The sequence below is a fragment of the Ursus arctos genome, unplaced genomic scaffold (genome assembly GCF_023065955.2).
Source record: "Ursus arctos isolate Adak ecotype North America unplaced genomic scaffold, UrsArc2.0 scaffold_7, whole genome shotgun sequence".
NCBI lineage: Eukaryota > Metazoa > Chordata > Mammalia > Carnivora > Ursidae > Ursus > Ursus arctos.
Window position 1 is genome coordinate 15,355,578 of NW_026623089.1, and position 18,614 is coordinate 15,374,191.

General features: G+C 40.4%; 1 protein-coding gene and 1 long non-coding RNA gene across 5 annotated transcripts in view; one reads left to right on the top strand and one right to left on the bottom strand.

Annotated features, from left to right (window-relative positions):
- Nucleotides 1–7,436, bottom strand: part of FHIP2A (FHF complex subunit HOOK interacting protein 2A) — a 34,316-nt gene extending 26,880 nt beyond the window's left edge. Inside the window, exons 1-2 of one of the 2 annotated variants that reach the window (XM_044382178.3) lie at nt 7,071–7,436; nt 696–774 (exon numbers count right to left, since the gene is read on the bottom strand). In XM_044382178.3, coding sequence (XP_044238113.1) covers nt 696–774; nt 7,071–7,115 — 124 coding nt within the window. In that variant the 5' untranslated portion in view covers nt 7,116–7,436. The remainder of the gene's footprint in view (nt 1–695; nt 775–7,070) is intronic. The other variant, XM_026494200.4, reaches the window with a different exon arrangement.
- A 105-nt stretch (nt 7,437–7,541) lies between these two features.
- The window catches only part of LOC113251962 (uncharacterized), a 45,416-nt gene continuing 34,343 nt past the window's right edge, over nt 7,542–18,614 (top strand). For 2 of the 3 annotated variants that reach the window (XR_008957989.1, XR_007190003.2), the window contains exon 1: nt 7,542–16,463. This is a non-coding gene — a long non-coding RNA (uncharacterized LOC113251962). The remainder of the gene's footprint in view (nt 16,464–18,614) is intronic. The other variant, XR_007190004.2, reaches the window with a different exon arrangement.

Consider the following 18,614-nt stretch of genomic DNA (forward strand, 5'->3'; position numbering starts at 1 on the left):
GTTACACGCTGCTCAAAACCCTCTGACGGGTTTCCACCTTGGAGTAAGAGCTAAAGCCCTCGTAACAGCTTACAAGGCCCTTGGTGACTGCACCTGCTCCCATCTGATGTCACCTCCGCACACTTTTTTCCTCGTTCACATTGCTCTAGCCAAACTGTCTTCCTTGCAGATCCTAGACTATGCCAAGCATACTGTATGCTCCAGCCGCAGGGTTTCTGTCCTCTTCCTGAAACCAACCCCCTAGGCTTGCTTGCTTCCTCTTTCTTTCAGATTCCAACTGAGAAGTCTGCTCGGGCAATGAGGCTTTCTCTAACCTACAATAGCCAACTGCCCCCCTTCTCCCCACGTATACACTTCTATCCCCTTAGCCTGCCTCATTTCCCCCTTAGCACCTGCCGTCTAACACACTGTGTGTATTTGTCTATTTAGTGCTCACTACACTGCCGTCAATATATAAGTTCTATTAGGACAGGGATTTTGTCTGTTGATTTACTGTTCTATTGCCCAGTGCCCAGAACAATTCCTACACATAGTAGGTGCTCAACAGATACATTTTTAAAATGAATCTAAAAGAGGAATTAAAAGTAAAATAACATGTTTATAAATTTAAATATAAAATAACTTTGAAAACTAATTTGAAATATATTTTAGTATTTCATAAATTTTGTTTAATTAACATGAGCTTTGTTTCTTACCCGAAGTCTCTATGTAGTAATGGGTAATTGCCTTCCAGTGATAAACAAAATCTTCTTGTAAAGGAAGAGAAGGTGCAAGCTACACAAACACACACACACACAAAAAGACCACAACAATTAAGAAAATGGCATTAAACGTTTCCCATAAAGTATAACTCTGTATTTGTCCACTAATAATACAAAAGCAGCATAAAAATAAGGGATGAGTTTTAATTTCATTCTATGTCAGATATCAAAGAGTAACAAAAGGAGTCAAAATCAAGAAAGTAAAAACGATTTATTAAGAGGAAAAACATATTTATCAATATTATTATTAAAGTACAAGGACTGGGACTTTTTTTTCCTCCTGAAACTGGTAACTTCATATGGTTTCAAAAGTAACGGTGTTAAATGAAAAGATGCAAAATCCTACTTAAATTATCAGTAAAATGAAATTATCAGTAACCAGGGATCTTTGTACCTAGGACTTTGAAATGCAAAACAGTAAACCGTTGCTCTGTAATTAGTTACACGTCACCATTACAATAACATACACCAAAGTCAACCCTGTAATCTGATTAAAACTCTTCCCTACTTTCAGTGACATACAGATGTAAACCTTTTCTTTTTTAAGCCTGGATTAGGCAGTGCATATTTTTAGCAAAATACCTATGTGAACAAGACACTACCAATTTAAATTCCACAAAGCCAAAAATGTTTTACGTTTTAGCTTGAAAATTTACTTCAAAATTTTAAGATCAAAATTATATGCCTTCAGCCATCTCATAGCGAACCTGCCAAGGATTTCAAATGTGTGTTAAACAGACAAAGACCTGGATGCACCTTCCCCAACACCGTCCTTTCCTTAGAGAGAGAGAGAGAGAGAGAGAGAATGCTCCCCCAGTCCTACTACTGCCCATACATTTTGGTCAGAAAGTTCACAGTTGACCCAGCGTACTTAAAAACAAACAGGTTTCTATTCTGGTAACCTAAAGCCTGGCACAGTCATCTTCTATCTCTAGATACTTCATCTAAACAGATGACCCAAGTGATCATGTTACTCCTGTCCTTCTACCTGTTCCATTTTGATTTCTTGGTGTCCTCAAGAACAGACCTAAAGTCTGAAATCCTAATAAAATAGTCTCAAAACTACTGGGCAAATTAGAAACACTGGTCATAGACACCTCACTCCCTTCCATCCAGATGAAATGTCCTTGGGAAAGAAGTGGATCTCAACATTTCCCGGCAATCACCGACGCTTTCATGCTAGCTCTCATGCTTGCCTGTGCGCACCGCTCTGAATTGCACTGGGTTAAGAGACGGAAGTACCTGCCTCGTTTCCAAATGGAGTGCTGTGAAATGTTTCAAAAGGCTTTAAGATCCTTAACAAAGGAGTTAAAAATCTTTGGGATTACTATCCTTCAAGAAGCACACGGGCAGAGAAATTATTTGGGAGACATTGAGAAAAAAATTAGAAAATTAGAAAGTATTACCTTGGGAAGATAGAATAATCTTCCCAAAACTTTAAGATTAAAAAAATGTTTTAATCAGCTACTGGTTTGTAGGATCTTCTTCCAAATATGTCAAAATTCTCTTGCTTTTTTGGACCTGGTTTTTTATACACCATCTTTATATAGTTAAATGTATTAACAATTGGGATAAACCCAGATGAAATCTGGTGTTACAAAAAAAAGTACCTAATTTCTTAAGCGTAAATATTGTGGTTTGTTAAATTTTTCCGAGGGCATCTCCTTGGTCTATGAGGAATTACAGCATCCTTGCTCCATATTATTTTACCTGTGGGACTTAACTCCATTTCCAACTTAAGTCACTAGATCAGAGGTCATACACGATTTGTGTTGGGACCTTTGCTGTTCTAGTCCAATTCAAAGCAGGATGGTGTTGCTTACCTGTGAATACCTATCTTCCAGAAGTTTGATTTAAATAAGAAACCTATTGAAGTAGACAGTGAGACAGTTCCAAATTGCTAACAACTTAGTAACAACCTTGTTCAAACATGAATAAGTTCCCTTATTTATGTAAAACTTCCTACTAAAATTGTCTTTCATTACTAATTCTAACATGTAAATTACCTACTTCATCATTGCATAAAATAAACACTCATGTGATGGGTAAAATTAAAAAAAAGGAAGAGGTGTGTGAATCAGCATGAGGGGATTCTCAATTGAGTTAACTTTTTGCAATACAGAGATTACATTTTTAAAAAATTCATGCAATCACACTCTCAACCAAAACTGGACCTCAGTGCCTACCTTGGGCATGGCTTTCTCTGAGAAGCCTTGCCAGACCTCCTGCCAACGATCCAGTTCTTTCCACAAACTCTGTGGCACCCTCTCCTAGCCTGCTCACTCTCTCTTAGCCCTTATCCCACATTTGTCTTCGCTGATCTCCTCCACTCGATTGTGAACTCAACAAGGGGCTGGGATCATGTCGTCTTTTTCATCACTGACTTCCCGGTTGGTTTCCAACTCAGTGATGGCACAGAGTAAGCATTTGGTAATATTCACCAAGTGAATAATCCAACGACACAGCAGCTGCTGTCATTTAATGAGTAGTTATGTGCCAGGCACAGTGCTGCAAAGTTGACACTTCCTATACGGTCTTAAATTATCTTACAATAAACTCAGATTTTCCCCAAACTCCCATTAAGATCCAAAGCCAGTTAATTGCCTCACCCAAGGGGAAACACTGCTTGTAACTAGAAACCAGACTGTCTTTCTCCAGAAGGCCTACCACACAGAAGGACCTACAGCAGTAACTCAGAGAAGAGCCATACGTCTGCCACATAAGCCCCATCTGCTCTCTCTCTCTCACGTGTATCATGAACATTCCATGCCCGGATCCTGGAACATGCTTCTTCCTTCCAACTTCCCTAAGGCCCCTCCTCTCTCCCCAGCCTCTTCCAAGTCCAGCTCAAGGCCCCCTTCCTCCAGAGGGCCTTCTCTAAGCCCTCCAGTCCTAAATGCTTGCCCCCACAGAACTCACTGGCTGAACAATCATCCAAAAATTAGTAACAATGGTTCACATTTATGAAGCACTTACTATGTACCAGGCACTGCACTAGGCACTTCATATAATATTATCTCATTTTAATTTTCACAATAATCCTAAGAGATCGGTGTAATTATTTCCATTTTACAATGAGGAAATTGAACAAAGATTAAGTAACTTGTCCTGTATAGAAGGGAGGGACGGCCACAGGACTGAAACCCTATTCTGGATGGTTCTGGGGGCTAGGCCTCACTCTTGTGCACTGTTTAATTTTTAACTTGTGTATTTGTTTTGTCTCCCAAATTAGACCGTACGCATTGTGAGCAAGGACTCAGGTATACCCTTTTTTCCTCCACACTGTCCCACACTTTCGTGGTGGGTTCATAAAACATTAGCTCAATGACTAAAGGATGAAACATTAGAGATCACAGCAGAAAAGAATATACTTAAGAAAACACTACATATGTTTGATTTGAGGTTTTAATTCCCAGGGCAGAAGAGCTTTTATAAAATTGCCAGTCCCAACAATCATCAACTCTTAACCGTAATTTGAAAAGAAAAGATTCAAATTCTGAAGGATGTCTCCCATTGAATTAATTAAAAGTAGATAAAACTTTCTTCCCTTATCCTATTGGAATAAATCTGCCCTCAAAGGGTGAAACTGGCTGAAATATAAAAAGAACCAGCCCCTGGCAGATTACCTAGGACAGTCTAGGCCCTCAACAAATATTTAACTGTACTAAATGGCAAGTGTTTTACTTGTACTTTGGAGAAACTGTGCTAACACGATCTAGTCCAACCTAGGAACTAACTACAAGATTTCACTCTTATGACATGAGGCAACAGGCTAACAAAATGGATTCACTGCAAAACTTACTGGCCAATCATTTTTATACTGAGGGAAGACTCATTTCTGAAAAGGGAAACAAGAGTTACGTTCCAGTTTTTGTTTTTGATCAACGTATGAATTTTTCTCCTAAACTCAAAATGTAATCTATCAGCTCAATAACACATTTTCAAATACTAATCTTGAAAATCTTACATATTTTTTCCTTGTATTAGTTAACAGGAAGGGAGGAGAAACCATTAATTAAACAATAAGGAAAACTCTACATGTAAAGCTCATTTAAATGAATATGTTTATCTGGTCAACCCTAAAAAAACATTTGAAGATTTGGAGGCTGAACCAACTGAACAAAGAAACCTATAAAGTAATAATATCAAAGTGGTTGAAAACAATGACACTGAAAAAAAAGGTCACGTCAGCAACTGCACATAGAATAATGTCCCACCTCTGAAAAATCCAGATAATTATGTTAATTGCAAGACTATCAGAAAATGCTAATTGGGCATACAAATTAAAAGGAGTAGAGAGAAAAGCTGATGAAATGAACTGATGAATGATAAAAGTAGTTTATAGAAGAAAATGCCAGGCAAATAAATAGAACTGAGAAAATGGAAAACAATCTTGGGCTAGGCAAAAACATTCTTCGAATACCACAAGAATGGCTTATTTATCATTATGTATGAGTTCATTACCAAGAGAGAATGTAAAAAGGAAAAAGTTCACCAAATTTTTTCAGATTTAACCTCCTATCAAGGTAAACTGGGAGGGATCACAGCTGAAAACATTAACTCTAATCAAATAAAAACATTAGTTTTCTAAATGCTATGGATCAGTTACTAGGACCAGATGAACATAATCCACTCTTAACTTTTTCTCACCTCAGCCAAGTAGAGAAGCTGGATATTACAGAGCCAGAGTCAGACAATTTACATGGGTAATTTGGTAGATGCTAGCATATACAGTTATAAAAAGATAATGAGGACAGAAAACACAAGCCTCAGGATAAAAATGAGTCTTTACTGGGAGAATATGAAAGCTATCTTTTTTTCCCCTAAATACTTACTTCTGTAAATATCAACCTGATAGGTAAAGGATGTAAATAATGTAATATATTTTTTATTCCCAATTATCTCAGTATTAACCTGTACTCAACGTTAAAATTAAATGATTCTTGGTATTTTAAGTTAAGGGATAATATAAAATGTAAATGTCACTGCTTTTATAAATTTTGGTTAAAATTTTTTAACATAAAGTTGCTGCAGACTGTGTATAAGAAGGGAAAACTAGTTGTCCTAAAGTCTAAAACTGTCATCTCCTTCATGTGTAATACTGCTCTTCATTCATGAAAACCCTCTCTTTGATTCGACACACGTTTTCCCAAGAACTTGTGGTAGAGCTTAAATGATTTTTAAGCATTTCCCACATATCACTTAAAATAACAATTGTACTAAAGTTTTGTTTTCATACTTAAATTTAAAAATCCATTTTATTTTTATTTGACCATAGAGATGGTTCTATTGCAGCTGGTTGTTTTTTTTTTTTTTTTTCTAAGTTGTGTGGATTTCAAGGTGCTATATCACACAATCTAAACATAGAAAGAGAATGACATTTTTTAAATTAGCAAAGTACTGGTTTCTTCCATAGGGTGCATTTTCCAATTTGGGCAACTCTCCCTGAGTCAAGAGAAACGATCAAAGTAAAGCAAACTAGACCTCTTATTATGAAAACAACAGCAAGGCATTTTCTTCTTAGTTACTTCTCTTCTGTTAGTCTGTTTGGGTATTTGAATGTCTTTCTATGCTGGTGTCTAAAATCCTCAAAGGAGCGAGTCCAGGAAGAGAAGACAAGAAAGGAAACAGATGGTCTCGCTGCTCTGCCGAGGACTTGGAAGGGTCTAGACCGTACTCGACCAGACCCTCCAAACTCCCATTTCACAACAATCAATACGGTGTAGCTGAGTTCGGCCCGAGGCCTGCGAAGGCAAAGCCAGCAGGATTATGAAACGGGGTCTAGCGGGCTGCCTCCTCCCAGAGGCCCCCCCACCCCAGCAGGGGCACACCTTCCTGCCCACCCCACCTTCCAAAGTCAACACAACACCAAGTCAAAACCCAAGCCCGAGCCACGTCTGGCCGTTTCTTTTGTCCTGCTCCATGCTGACCACCTTTTTCCGGAGCAGGTTAACGGTCCTGGAGTCCGGGGGTGCAACCTGCAGCGCCGCCAGGTGCTCCCGACCCCCCCGGCCGCAGCCAGGAGTCAGGCGACCCCCGCGCCGGCCTGGAGCGCCGGTCCTGCCGGGGCACCCCCGCCCACCCTCCCGCGGACGCATAGGGACCCACGCCGGCCGGGGGCACGACGGCGAGGAGGGGGGGCCTGCTGCGAACCAGGCCCGAGGCCCCGGCGCCCCGACGGCCCAGCAGCGCCCGCCCGGGCCTCGCTCCTCCGCGGGAACCGGGCCGCTGAGGCCCGGGCCGAGGCCGCAGGGAGCGTAGGCCGCCGCCATCCCCGGCCTGTCGTGAGCCCGCTGCCCGCGGCCTTACCGCCTCCACGGCGTGCTGCAGGATGGAGGTGAACTTGGAGAACATCTTGTCCCGGGACTGCAGCAGCCTCTCCCGGGACGACCTGGAGAGCTCCTCGATCCGCCGCCGCCGCCCCTGCTGCGGCTGCCGGGGCCGCTCCAGAGTGAAGGCCGGTGCGGGGCGGGGAGGACGAGCAGAGGGCCGAGGCGGGCTCGGGCCCGGCCGCTTCGGCGTGCGCGGGCGGCGCGGCGGCTCCGGCGGGCGCTGGGACGCGGCAGGCGGCGAGGAGTGCGTTCGGCTCGGACTCGGGGCCCCGCGACGTGCCGGCGGCGGCTGCGGCTCCGGTTCGGACACGGTGGCAGCCCGGCTCGGGTTCCTTCCGCCCGCGCTGCCCGCCGCGGCCTGCAGGGGGCGCCGCCGCGGCCCGGGGAGGCCCCAACCGGGCCTGCCCAGCCGCGGGGCCGCTGGACGCCGCGGGGGCGGGAGGGGCGCGGAGAGGCCGCAGCCCGCGGCGGGGCGGGAACCGGACGCGCGCAGCCGCCGCCCTCTCCCCGCTCCCGGGTGCCTCGGACACGGTCGTCCTCACGTTTGAAAAATTCAGCCAACCTCACAGTTTTGTTTCTGTGGGGGAAGGAACACGCGGATTTTGTAGGGAAACGTAGCCTTATCTGTATACAATATTCCGAGGTTCGTCTTTTAAGGGCAGGTTTGGGAGACTGGTAAGAAACAGTACAGTATTCCTAAGGCAAAAATGGCCCGTGCATTTAAGTGCTAAGAATTAGAACAAATCAAATAAACTAATGTTGGTGAAATGGCTTTGTTAACTGGAAACTGTACTATTATTATTATTATTAATTGTTAATTATTCACCACTAAAACAGGAAGCCCCAATTGGACAAATGGTAAGATGGTTCAGTCAATAGTTTGTAACTTGTTTGAGAGGTGCAGGGCGTTCAGTATTGTATTTTCTATTCTGTTTCTCAGATGATACTGGAAACAGTGAGGGAAAGGATCGGAAGGGATTCTGCTAAATGCCTAGGACGGGTAAGTGGGGCTACAATGTAAGTCCTTGGGGGGAGGCTTCTTAAAAATACGATGCAACAGTGTATTAGCCGAGCTTTGAAGAAGCACAATACGCGGCGGTAAATTTTAGATTGGGTTGATACAAGTTATGAAAATGTTCATATCCTGGAGAACTTTGTGTTTGTTTTTGCCAGTATTGGTATTTTATCAAAAGGACTGTGAAGGTCTTGATAAGGTGAGAGTGGAGTAAGTTTTGCATAACCTGTGATGAAAATACAGATTTGTAATTGAGTTTGCTGAACAGAAAAAAAGCAGAAAAGTAGCAGCAGTGTGGAGTGGTGTCAAGTGCTAGTCTCTGGAGGTGGGTAGTCTGAATTTAAATCCCTGCTCTGCCACTCACCGTGGCAAGTTTTTAAAGCTCTTTGTGCTTTAGTTTCTTCATCTGCGAAATTGGGGAGAACAGCACCTACTGTGTGAGGTTGTGTGGAAATGTATTAACGTCTGTAAAATACTTTAACCGTGGCCAGTCCATAGTAAGCAATACATTGGGCTTTGTTATTACCATTGTTATTAATAGTAATAGTAGTATTTAACAAAATGATAGGACCAACAATCAAGGTTTAAGGAGGACACTTTTTTTCTTTAAAGGTTGTATTTATTTATTTATTTATTTGAGAGAGAGAGAGAGAGAGCAGGAGCAGGGGCAGAGGGAGAAGCAGACTCCCTGCTTTACAGGGACCCCGATGCAGGGCTCCATCCTAGGACCCTGGGCTCAGCACCTGAGCTGAGGGCAGATGCTCAACCCACTAAGCCACCCAGGCACCCCAAGGAGGACACTTTAACTATAGATCTCTCCTGACCTTCAGTGGGGTTATGTCCCCATTACTCCATCATAAATTGAAATTATCTTAAGTTGAAATACATTTAATACACTTAACCTACAGAACCTCATAGCTTAGTCTGCCTGTCTACCTACATGTGCTCAGAGCAAACACATTAACCTACAGATGGTCAAAATCGTCTAACACAAAGCCTATTTTATAGTAGTGCTGAATGCCTCATGTACCTCATTGAAAGCTGTACTGAGAATGAAAAACAATGATTTTAGTGCATCAGTTGTTTACCCTTGTGATGGAGCAGCCTACTGGGAGCCGTGGTTGCAGCTGCTGCCCAGCATCTCGAGAGTTCCCTACGGCATATCACTAGCCTGGGAACAGATCCATTTCCAAGGACGGTTTCTATTCAATGCCTATCACTCTCACACCATCATAAAGTCAAAAAATCCTAAGTCAAACCATTATAAACTGGGAACTATCTGTAGCTTTGTCTTCTTTTCTCCTCTGCCTTTGTTGCTTATATCCTTGCAATGCAGGTAAATTTGACTTTCGTTTTCTGGTTATTAGTCTCCAGAATGCTGGAGGCACCCTCTGTTTGTGAAATATTGAAATGTGCTGCCTACCAAATTCTGGCCAATTGTGTCTGCTTCAGCCAAGAGGATGTATTTTTTATTATGCACACAGCTTGAGGTGGTTAGTCATATTAACCATAATTATTTTCCTGACCTAATAAATACATTTATGTGGTATTTTGTATTTTCATAATACCTTACAACCACTAATTGTGTAAGGGGGTCTGTTTAACACAGGCTCATTTAGAGTTGTTTGCATTTGATGATGTCTGTCTTTGTATACTTATTATGAACATAATAAAAAATGTTTTGCTCAAGATTAATATCAATATTTAGGAAGATGATTCATCTCCCTGATATCTAGGTTCCAAGACATCCAAGTTGGACTAGAATTATAATTGAGCAGCTAGCCTTACTTCTCATCCTAGAAAGTCTGTAGTGACGCTAACATTATCAACAACCTTATGCATGAGCAGGGTTGGACCTCGCGTAACAAAGTGTGATTTGAAAAAGCATAATACAGGCTTCCCTGGCCTCCAAGCCACTTAGATATGGGAACCTGAAATTCCTCAATTAGCACTTTATCTCTTTATTCCTTTGACTTAAGCCAAATAAGAAATTTAGTCCCCGCTAAAAATTAAAATACCCTTGGGAGAGATAATACATCAAATTCTATCATTCATTACACTTCAGACTGAATGAGTTTTTTAAATTCTTTACTGAACAAAGTTTAATCAGTGAGGACACAGAAAAATCCATAAAACTGAAACTCAGTTTGGATGAAGTTGAACAAAAAGGAGAGAGAGTTATATGATACCTACTTCCAAAGTTTGGCAGACTTCTGGTTAAATAGATAGATCGAATTTAGCAACATTTCCTCCCTAAATGCTACTACAATTATAGTAAAGGGATTTCTCAGAGTATAAACCCAAAAGGACAAACAAATTAAGAGAGGAAATAGCAACAAAATTCTAAGAATTGGAAAGTAGTGGTAAAGGGAATAACTGATATGCCTTAGGAAAGCTGAATCCTAAGGCAGCAATTAAGAAAACTAAGATCCAAAGTGATATATTACTACGTTTACAGAACCTTCTCAACGACTCTGAAATTCGTAGCAATAAGTACCTCTGGAAATAGAGCGAAAGTGGGACTGGAAATAGCAGGATGGACTGAAAGCTTGTTTAGAAGTGGATAGATATCCCCATGGCACAAGATTGGCTGACTCTCCCTTTTCTACCCTGGTTTCAGGTTACAGACTAATTCGAGGAAAGATCCATATTGACAGGGGGTGGAAGGGAAGAAGAGGATAAAGTTGATGTGGGAATCAAAGGCAAAAGAAAAAATTAAATTTCCTTACTGCATACAGCCCATTGGCAAGTCCTTGAAACCAGTAGAGTGACCTTCCTCTGGGAGGTCAGCCGCCTGATATTGACACTTTGCTAAGGCCAAAAGGCAACCTTAGCCTGACCTCGAGGATCCTGTAAGTCCTCTTCAACATATAAAAGTTCCTTTGGAGACTTCCTTTATCTCTACCCCCAAATTACACGCCAGCAATCATCCTCCAAGCATGTGGCCCACTGATATACATCTGAAGGGTCTTATGACTGAGGGTTTACTAAACAGTAATAAATGACCTTTTCCTAACAATAGCTAGGCCTCCAGGATCCTGTGAGTCTTCTTTAGTATATGAAAGTCCTTTTGGAAACCTCCCTTTGTCTTTACTTCCCCCACCACCAAAGTATAAACTCAGCCATTTCTCACAACCTCAGTGCAACTCTTTCTGCCCACAGGTCCTGTGGCTGTGCTTTAATAAAACCACCTTTTTGCACTGAAGACATCCCAAGAATTCTTTCTTGGCCATCGGCTCCAAATCCCAACCTTCAAATTGCATCAAAGTGAAGGTAGATATTGTGTATATTGAGCACATCCCCAACCTTCATCCTCTTCTTGACCTCCAGAATAAAGGCATCAGGGGCATCACCCCTCCCCCCTCTCAAGAAGATAGGTAGGGTCCTCTCTGGAGAATCTGATTAGTCTAAGAGAAAAGACTTAAAGATACTGAAGAGGAAACCCAGACAACTCTACAGTGCAGCCTCTAGTTGACAAACTCTGTACACATGCTTGGAGGGTCCACTGAGTTTTTTCATGCACCTCTCTTAAATGGGATCAGAGAGGCTGGGTCGTCAACAGTTTGAGATAGAGATCCAATGAAAAGGCAGGACAAAAGAGAAACTTGGAAGAAACAATTGCACTCGATAGGAAGAGATGGAGAAGAAAACTTAAAAAAAAAAGATCATTAATATTCTCAGGTAAAAGATATAGCATCTGTAAAATAAGAATAGTATGCTATTTTTAAAAAGAAATCAAGAATATGATAACAGAAATGAAAAACAACATAAAAAGAATAGAAAATAAATTTGAAATATTTTCTCCAAGACTAGGACAAAAATGATATAGGGATGAAAAAATGAGACAGTTTTTCAAAAATTAGAGTGCTGGTCAGGGGCGCCTGGGTGGCTCAGTGGTTAAGCGTCTGCCTTCAGCTCAGGGTGTGATCCCAGCATTCTGGGATCGAGGCCCACATCAGGCTCCTCCGCTGGAAGCCTGCTTCTTCCTCTCCCACTCCCCCTGCTTGTGTTCCCTCTCTTGCTGGCTGTCTCTCTCTGTCAAATGAATAAATAAAAAATCTTAAAAAAAAAAAAATAGAGTGCTGGTCAAGTGGATCCAAAGTCTGAATAATTGGAGTAAACAGAGGGAGGAAATCATTGAACTAAAAATTCAATAGAATTTTACAGATTCAAAAGATAAGAATTTTCAATTAAATGCCAGAACAATGAATGAAAATAGACTCACTCTAGTGGATGTTACTGTGAAATTCAGAACACTGAGTTCAGAGAAGATCCTACACAGTTTCCAATGAGAGAAAAAAGAAGTCCATACACAGATTTAAGAATTACAACAGCATGGGAAGTAAAAAGGCACTGGGCCAATGCCTTTAAAATTCTGAAAGAAAATAATTTCGATCTAGAATTCTATACTAAGAAACTGTCAAGTATGAGAATAAAACAAGTCATTTCAGATGTGCAGGGTATTGAAAATTTCTCCCACCTTGCACTCTCTCAAGAAGCTATCAGAAGATGTGCTCCATCAAACCTCAGGGAGTAAACCAAAGGGGAAAAGGATAAAGGAATCAGATCAGAAAGCCCATCGTCAGAGGGAGGTAAAGGAAATTCCTAGGGAGTTGGTGAAGCAGAATGCCAGGATAACTATGCATCAAGTTGGGACAGCCAACCAACCAGTCCAGACTGGAGCATGTCAGAAGAGATGTCCTCAAGAAAATAAAACTTATAGATGGATTATCTATGTGTTTGAGGATATTTACAAGATAGGACAGTCTGAGGTTGAACTAGGGATAAATACAAAGAAAACTAAGCAAAGAAAAAAATGAGATCATTATGAACACCAAGGAAAATAAAATATTCTGTAGGAACAAGTAATCATAATATGTACATGGCTCAACTATAAATACGTCTCTATGACCATAGTAATGTAAACACTGATCTAATTAAAATTATGTTATTGCTGCTACATTGATGATGAAAGGATGGATATGTGGTGGAAGTAGGGGCAGGGTGTGTGTGTGTGTGTGTGAGAGAGAGAGAGAGAGAGGGAGCGCGCGACAGGCTAAATCCTCATCTGTCATGAGGAAACATTAGCTGTTGCTTAGAACAGAAATATCATGAAGTGAAATTACGGGCATATTATTTAAAGAAAGTAAACAAGTAATAAGAGTGCTCAAGGTGTTGAAAGAGATTCTTCTGTGGAGCAGGAAATTGGGAGTTTTGGAGGAAGGATAGGGGCTTTCATAACAAACCATGTAAAACTTCCTGACTAAACTATATACTGGTATAAACAGTATGCCCTTTATTTGGCAAGGGGAGAAACTAGAGGCAAGAAACCACTTTTGGTATTTTTTTTTTTAAGCCCAGACAAGATTATATAAGTTAATTACTATGGGAATAGGAGGGGGTACACTTGAAAGACGTGGTAAGTTTTGCAAGTGATTAAATATGAAAAGTGAAGAAGAAGAAGAAGGCAAAGATGTTGCTGGAGTTTCTAGCTTGGACGAGGTTAGGTGAAGAATCTTTTAACTGAGATATGGAAAGATCATGAGATCTTTTTTTTAGTATGTTAGATTTGCTTATCTGTATGATGAATCTATGTGACCATGTCTAGAATGGGGTGATAAATTTGAATTAGGAAGTCAGGAGAGAGATCTGGGTTAGAAATAAAGATTGGAAAAGTTATCTCTTACAGGTGGTAAATGAGATACAGAAATAAGGGAGGTAATTCAGTGAGATGGTATAGTGAAAGAAAAAAGAATAAATACAAACATGAGGACTCCTTGTGTTTAAGGGTCAGAATAGGGAGGAGGAATTCACTGGAAAAGAGCAGTCAAAGAGACGGGAAAACATACTGTGAAAAAGCTCACGGAAGAGTGAGTTTCTAAAATTGGGAGTTTGGTTCAAGATAAAATGGTGAATTTGCATAGGCTACACACTTCATTTCCGGAACTCAACTATGGCTGCCATAGAAACAAGAAGGAAGCTGATAGGCTTCAGAAACTTACATAGCAACTGTGAAAACTCCTTGGCCAGTATAGCAGATACCCATGGTGTCTGCTGCCACGTTCCCTTCGCCCATTTCTGATTGCTGTTGCAGCTGTGGTGGCCAGTTCTGTGCAAGCTCAGACTCACCTCACGGTGACAGCATCTCATCTCAGTCTCATGCTACTCTCGTTAGAATTTCTACCACTGAAAATTCTGTACGGGGAACCTGCTCCTTCCAAAGGCATGGTGGAGTTAGAACCCACGAGGACAACTCTTAGTCAATAGGGTTTGGAATCTAGTGGGTAAATACTCCAGTGTCCCGTCTCTGTGGTGGAAAGCAATTCTAGGAAGTGTTCTGAGCACTTTTCAGGAGGTCCTAGTAGGGTCAAGTACCTACTGACCACAGTAGTGACCTCAGTAGCCCTCTTATGCCTTTCTTTCTTCATTCTTATTCTCCCCACACCCTCACTTCCCAGGATCTGAAGTAAACTACTTACAGTCAAGTCTTCATCTCAGGCTCTACTTTTGAGGAAACCCATTCCGAATGGGAATTAGAGTGGAAGAAGTCCGGAGGGAAGGCCAAATGCCACAAATTGGGTATAGACCAAGGGAGATACACCTTCATCCCATAGACTAAGAGATTAATTACAATAAAAGAAACAGCTCCTGGAATTGAGCTGTGCCGTATTAGGACCAGCAGCTGCATGTGACAAAAAAAAAAATCCCAAATAACAGTGACTTAAAGAAGTTTCTTTCTCTTTCAGGTAAAAGAACTTTGCCTGGTCAGTAGCCAGGACTAGTATCAGGATATTATCATGCAGACACACCCTTAACGTTCTGTATACCGTCAGGCACTGCCACACTCAGAATCACTTCATGGTCCCATATAGGTGCTGCAGCTCCTCTTTCCACTTTGGGGGAAAGTAGCAGGAGGAAGCAAGGGGGAAATGGTCTACCTCTTCCCTTTTAACAAATTCTTTCTGAAAGTTCCACACTTCTGCTTACATTTCATCAGCCAGAACTTACATAACCACACCTGGCGATTGGGAAATGTAGTGTTTAATTCTGAGTAACCCTTAGAAAAATAAAAATACAAAATATAACTTTCAAATTCAGTACAAAAAAATTTTTGCTCAATCCAATGGAATGTGGGAAAAAAGAAAAATATATCAAAGCATGAAAAATAGAAAACATAAAATAGGTTTTTGTGTTAATTATAATAAACAGAAATGGACTAAACTCACCAGTTAAAAGCCAGAGATGCATAGATTGGATTTTTAAAAAAACCTAGTACCATATTTTCTAGAAAAGACACATTTAAAACAAAAGGGTGAAGAAAGTCTCTAATAAAGGAATAGAAAAAAGGTATACCTTAGAAGTATGAATCAAAGAAAAACCAGGGTAACAAGTATAGACAAAATAGAAGGGAAGATGAAAAATATCACAAGAGGTAAAAACAGATATATTGGTAAAATAATAATGGATCAAGAAGACATAATTTTTATGTTCATAAATATAGTTGATACAGACACAAAATATAGAAAGCAATAGCTGACAGAACTACAGAGAGAAAGAGGTAAATAATCTATTGTACTTGGAGGGTTTTTTTTTTTTAAGACTTTATTTATTTGACAGAGAGACAGCACAAGCAGGGGGAGCAGCAGGCAGAGGGAGAGGGAGAAGCAGGCCTCCCGCTGAGCAGGGAGCCGGATGCGGGACTCCATCCTAGGGCCCTGGGGTCATGCACTGAGCCGAAGGCAAACACTTAACTGACTGAGCTACCCAGGCACCCCAAGTACTTGGAGGTTTTAATTTACCCCTAACATGAACAGATAATCAAGCTCTGAAAATAAGCAAAGATATAGGCTATTTGAATAACATGATTAATAAGCTTGAACTAAAAGTTATGTAATTTATACCCATCAAAGAAATCATATTTTCAAGCATACATGGAACATTGACAAAATTTGATTATGTACCAAAGCACAAAGGAAGCCTAAGAAAATTCCAAAGGCTCAATGTTCATTCTGTAATCAAATATTTATTGAGCAACACACACACACACACACACACACACTACATCCTAAGGGGAAAGACCAAAGGCAAACAATATATAATAAAGTTTCAAGTAGTGATGGACACTATATAAAGAGAGTAAACTAGAGTAAGGGGAGGGAAGATGATTTGGGGAAGTCTTATTTTAAATAAAGTGGCCAAAGAAGTCTTCTCTGAGGAGGTGCCATATGAATAAAGCAAGCGAATTAGCTTTGTGCCGAGGAGAGAGAACGTCTCTGGCAGAGACGACAGCAAGTGCAAACACCTTATGACGGAAGGACGTTGGCGTATGTGAGGAAGGCAGCATGGCTGGAGCAGGTAGGTGACTGAGAAGAGGAAAACAGTTGAATATGCAGTTGGGGAAGTGGCCAGGAGTCAGATCGTGGAAAGCGGTAATTCTCAATGCTGTGAAATCCAAAGGTTTCCCCTTTCTTCATGTGAAAATGTTGATAGAATTATAGCAAACACAGAAAACTCTATGTGTAAAGCATGGTGAATTATCACAAAGTGAATGGCGTGGACAGTGGGCACTCACATCGAGAAAGAGCATTGGCCCGGCCTCAGAAGCCTCTTAATGCACATTCCCAGTCCCCAGCCCTTGCCATGGGCTCTTGCTGTTCTGACTTCTAACACCATACATTAGTTTTGCCTCATTTTGAACTTGATATTCACAGAATGATGTAATATGTATTCTGTCATCGTTGGGTGCAGTGTTCTAAAGTCAAGTTTGTGGTTCGCATTTTCTATACCCTTTGTGATTATTGGCTTGTTCTGTCAGCTTTTGAGGGATGTGATGAAGTCGTCAACTATGATTGTGGCTTTTTTTTTACTGTTAATTATGCCAATTTTTGTTCTGTCTGTTTTGAAGCTATGTTATGTGTATATTCAGATTTTGACTTTTGGTAACTTACTGATGGATTGACTCCTTTATCTTTATGCATATCCCTGTTACGAGAATAATGCTTCTTGCCTTAAATTCTGCTGTGTCTCCTGTAAGTATAGCTGGTTGCTGTTTGCACAGTATATTTTTTCATCTTTTTTATTTTCAACTTTATGTGCTTAAAAAATAAGATGTATGGGGCGCCTGGGTGGCACAGCGGTTAAAGCGTCTGCCTTCGGCTCAGGGCGTGATCCCGGCGTTATGGGATCGAGCCCCACATCAGGCTCCTCCGCTATGAGCCTGCTTCTTCCTCTCCCACTCCCCCTGCTTGTGTTCCCTCTCTCGCTGGCTGTCTCTATCTCTGTTGAATAAATAAATAAAATCTTTAAAAAAAAAAAAATAAGATGTGTTTGTTAACGACATATGTTTGTTTGTTTTTTTGTTTGTTTTTCCTGCTCAGTCAGACAGTCTTAGTTCTCTCCTTGGAATATTTAATCCTTTTAATATAATTGCTGCTATATTTGGATTTTTGTCTCCCATCTTATTATTTGTTTTCTATTTTATGTTTTTTGTTTCCTTTTCATTCATATCTTACCTTCCTTGGATTAATCAAAATTTTTTTATTTCCATTTTTCCTATTTGTTAATTTTTTCATTATAATTATTTAATATTGATATTTTAATGTTGTTATGTATAACAGTATTAAAATTTGTTAACTATACATTATTTTCTTTTTAACAGCTGAGAGAATATAACATATATCCTTGACATATTTTAATACAAATTACTACCTTTATCACTTCTCTGATAATGCTAGGACCTTAAAATATCTTAATTTCATTAATTGCCTTTTGCTCTTTGGATTGTTATCAGACATTTTATATATAAATGAAATAGATGTATAGTTTAAACCCCACAAGACATTACTATTATTATTATTATTATTATGAGCAGCAAGTATCCATTTATATTTACTACATATTTATTTCCTCTGTTTTTCATTCCTCCCTTCAATTCCTGATTTCTCTCTAGGTTATTTTCTTTCTGCCCTAAAGAACTCCCTTGAGGTTTTTTTTCTTTTTTTTTAAAGATTTTATTTATTATTTGAGAGAGCATAAGTGAGAGGAGAGGCAAAGGCAGAGGGAGAGGGACAAGCAGACTCCCCGCTGAGTAGGGAGCTCTACATGGGGCTCAATCCCAGGATCCTGAGATCATGAGATGAGCCGAAGTCAGACACTTAACTGACTGAGCCCCCCAGGTGCCCCTTGAGTTTTGTTTTTTGGTTTTGGGTTTTTTTTTTCTTTTTTTGCCTGAAACATCCTTATTTCACCTTTATTTTGAAAGATAGTGTTACCTTTATGTAGTTGTTTATCTTTATCTATTACTTATTTCACTTTCAGTGTTGAATAATATTTCACTGGAATTTTTGGTTGGTACGTATTTTTCTTTCAGTACCCTAAAGATGCCATTCCATTTGGCTGGCTCCATTTTTTTGAGAGGTCAGCTATCAGTTTTAGTTGCTTTCTTAAAGGTAATGTGTCCCCCAGTATGATTTTGCCCATTTATAAGGAAACTTAGAGAATATGTTT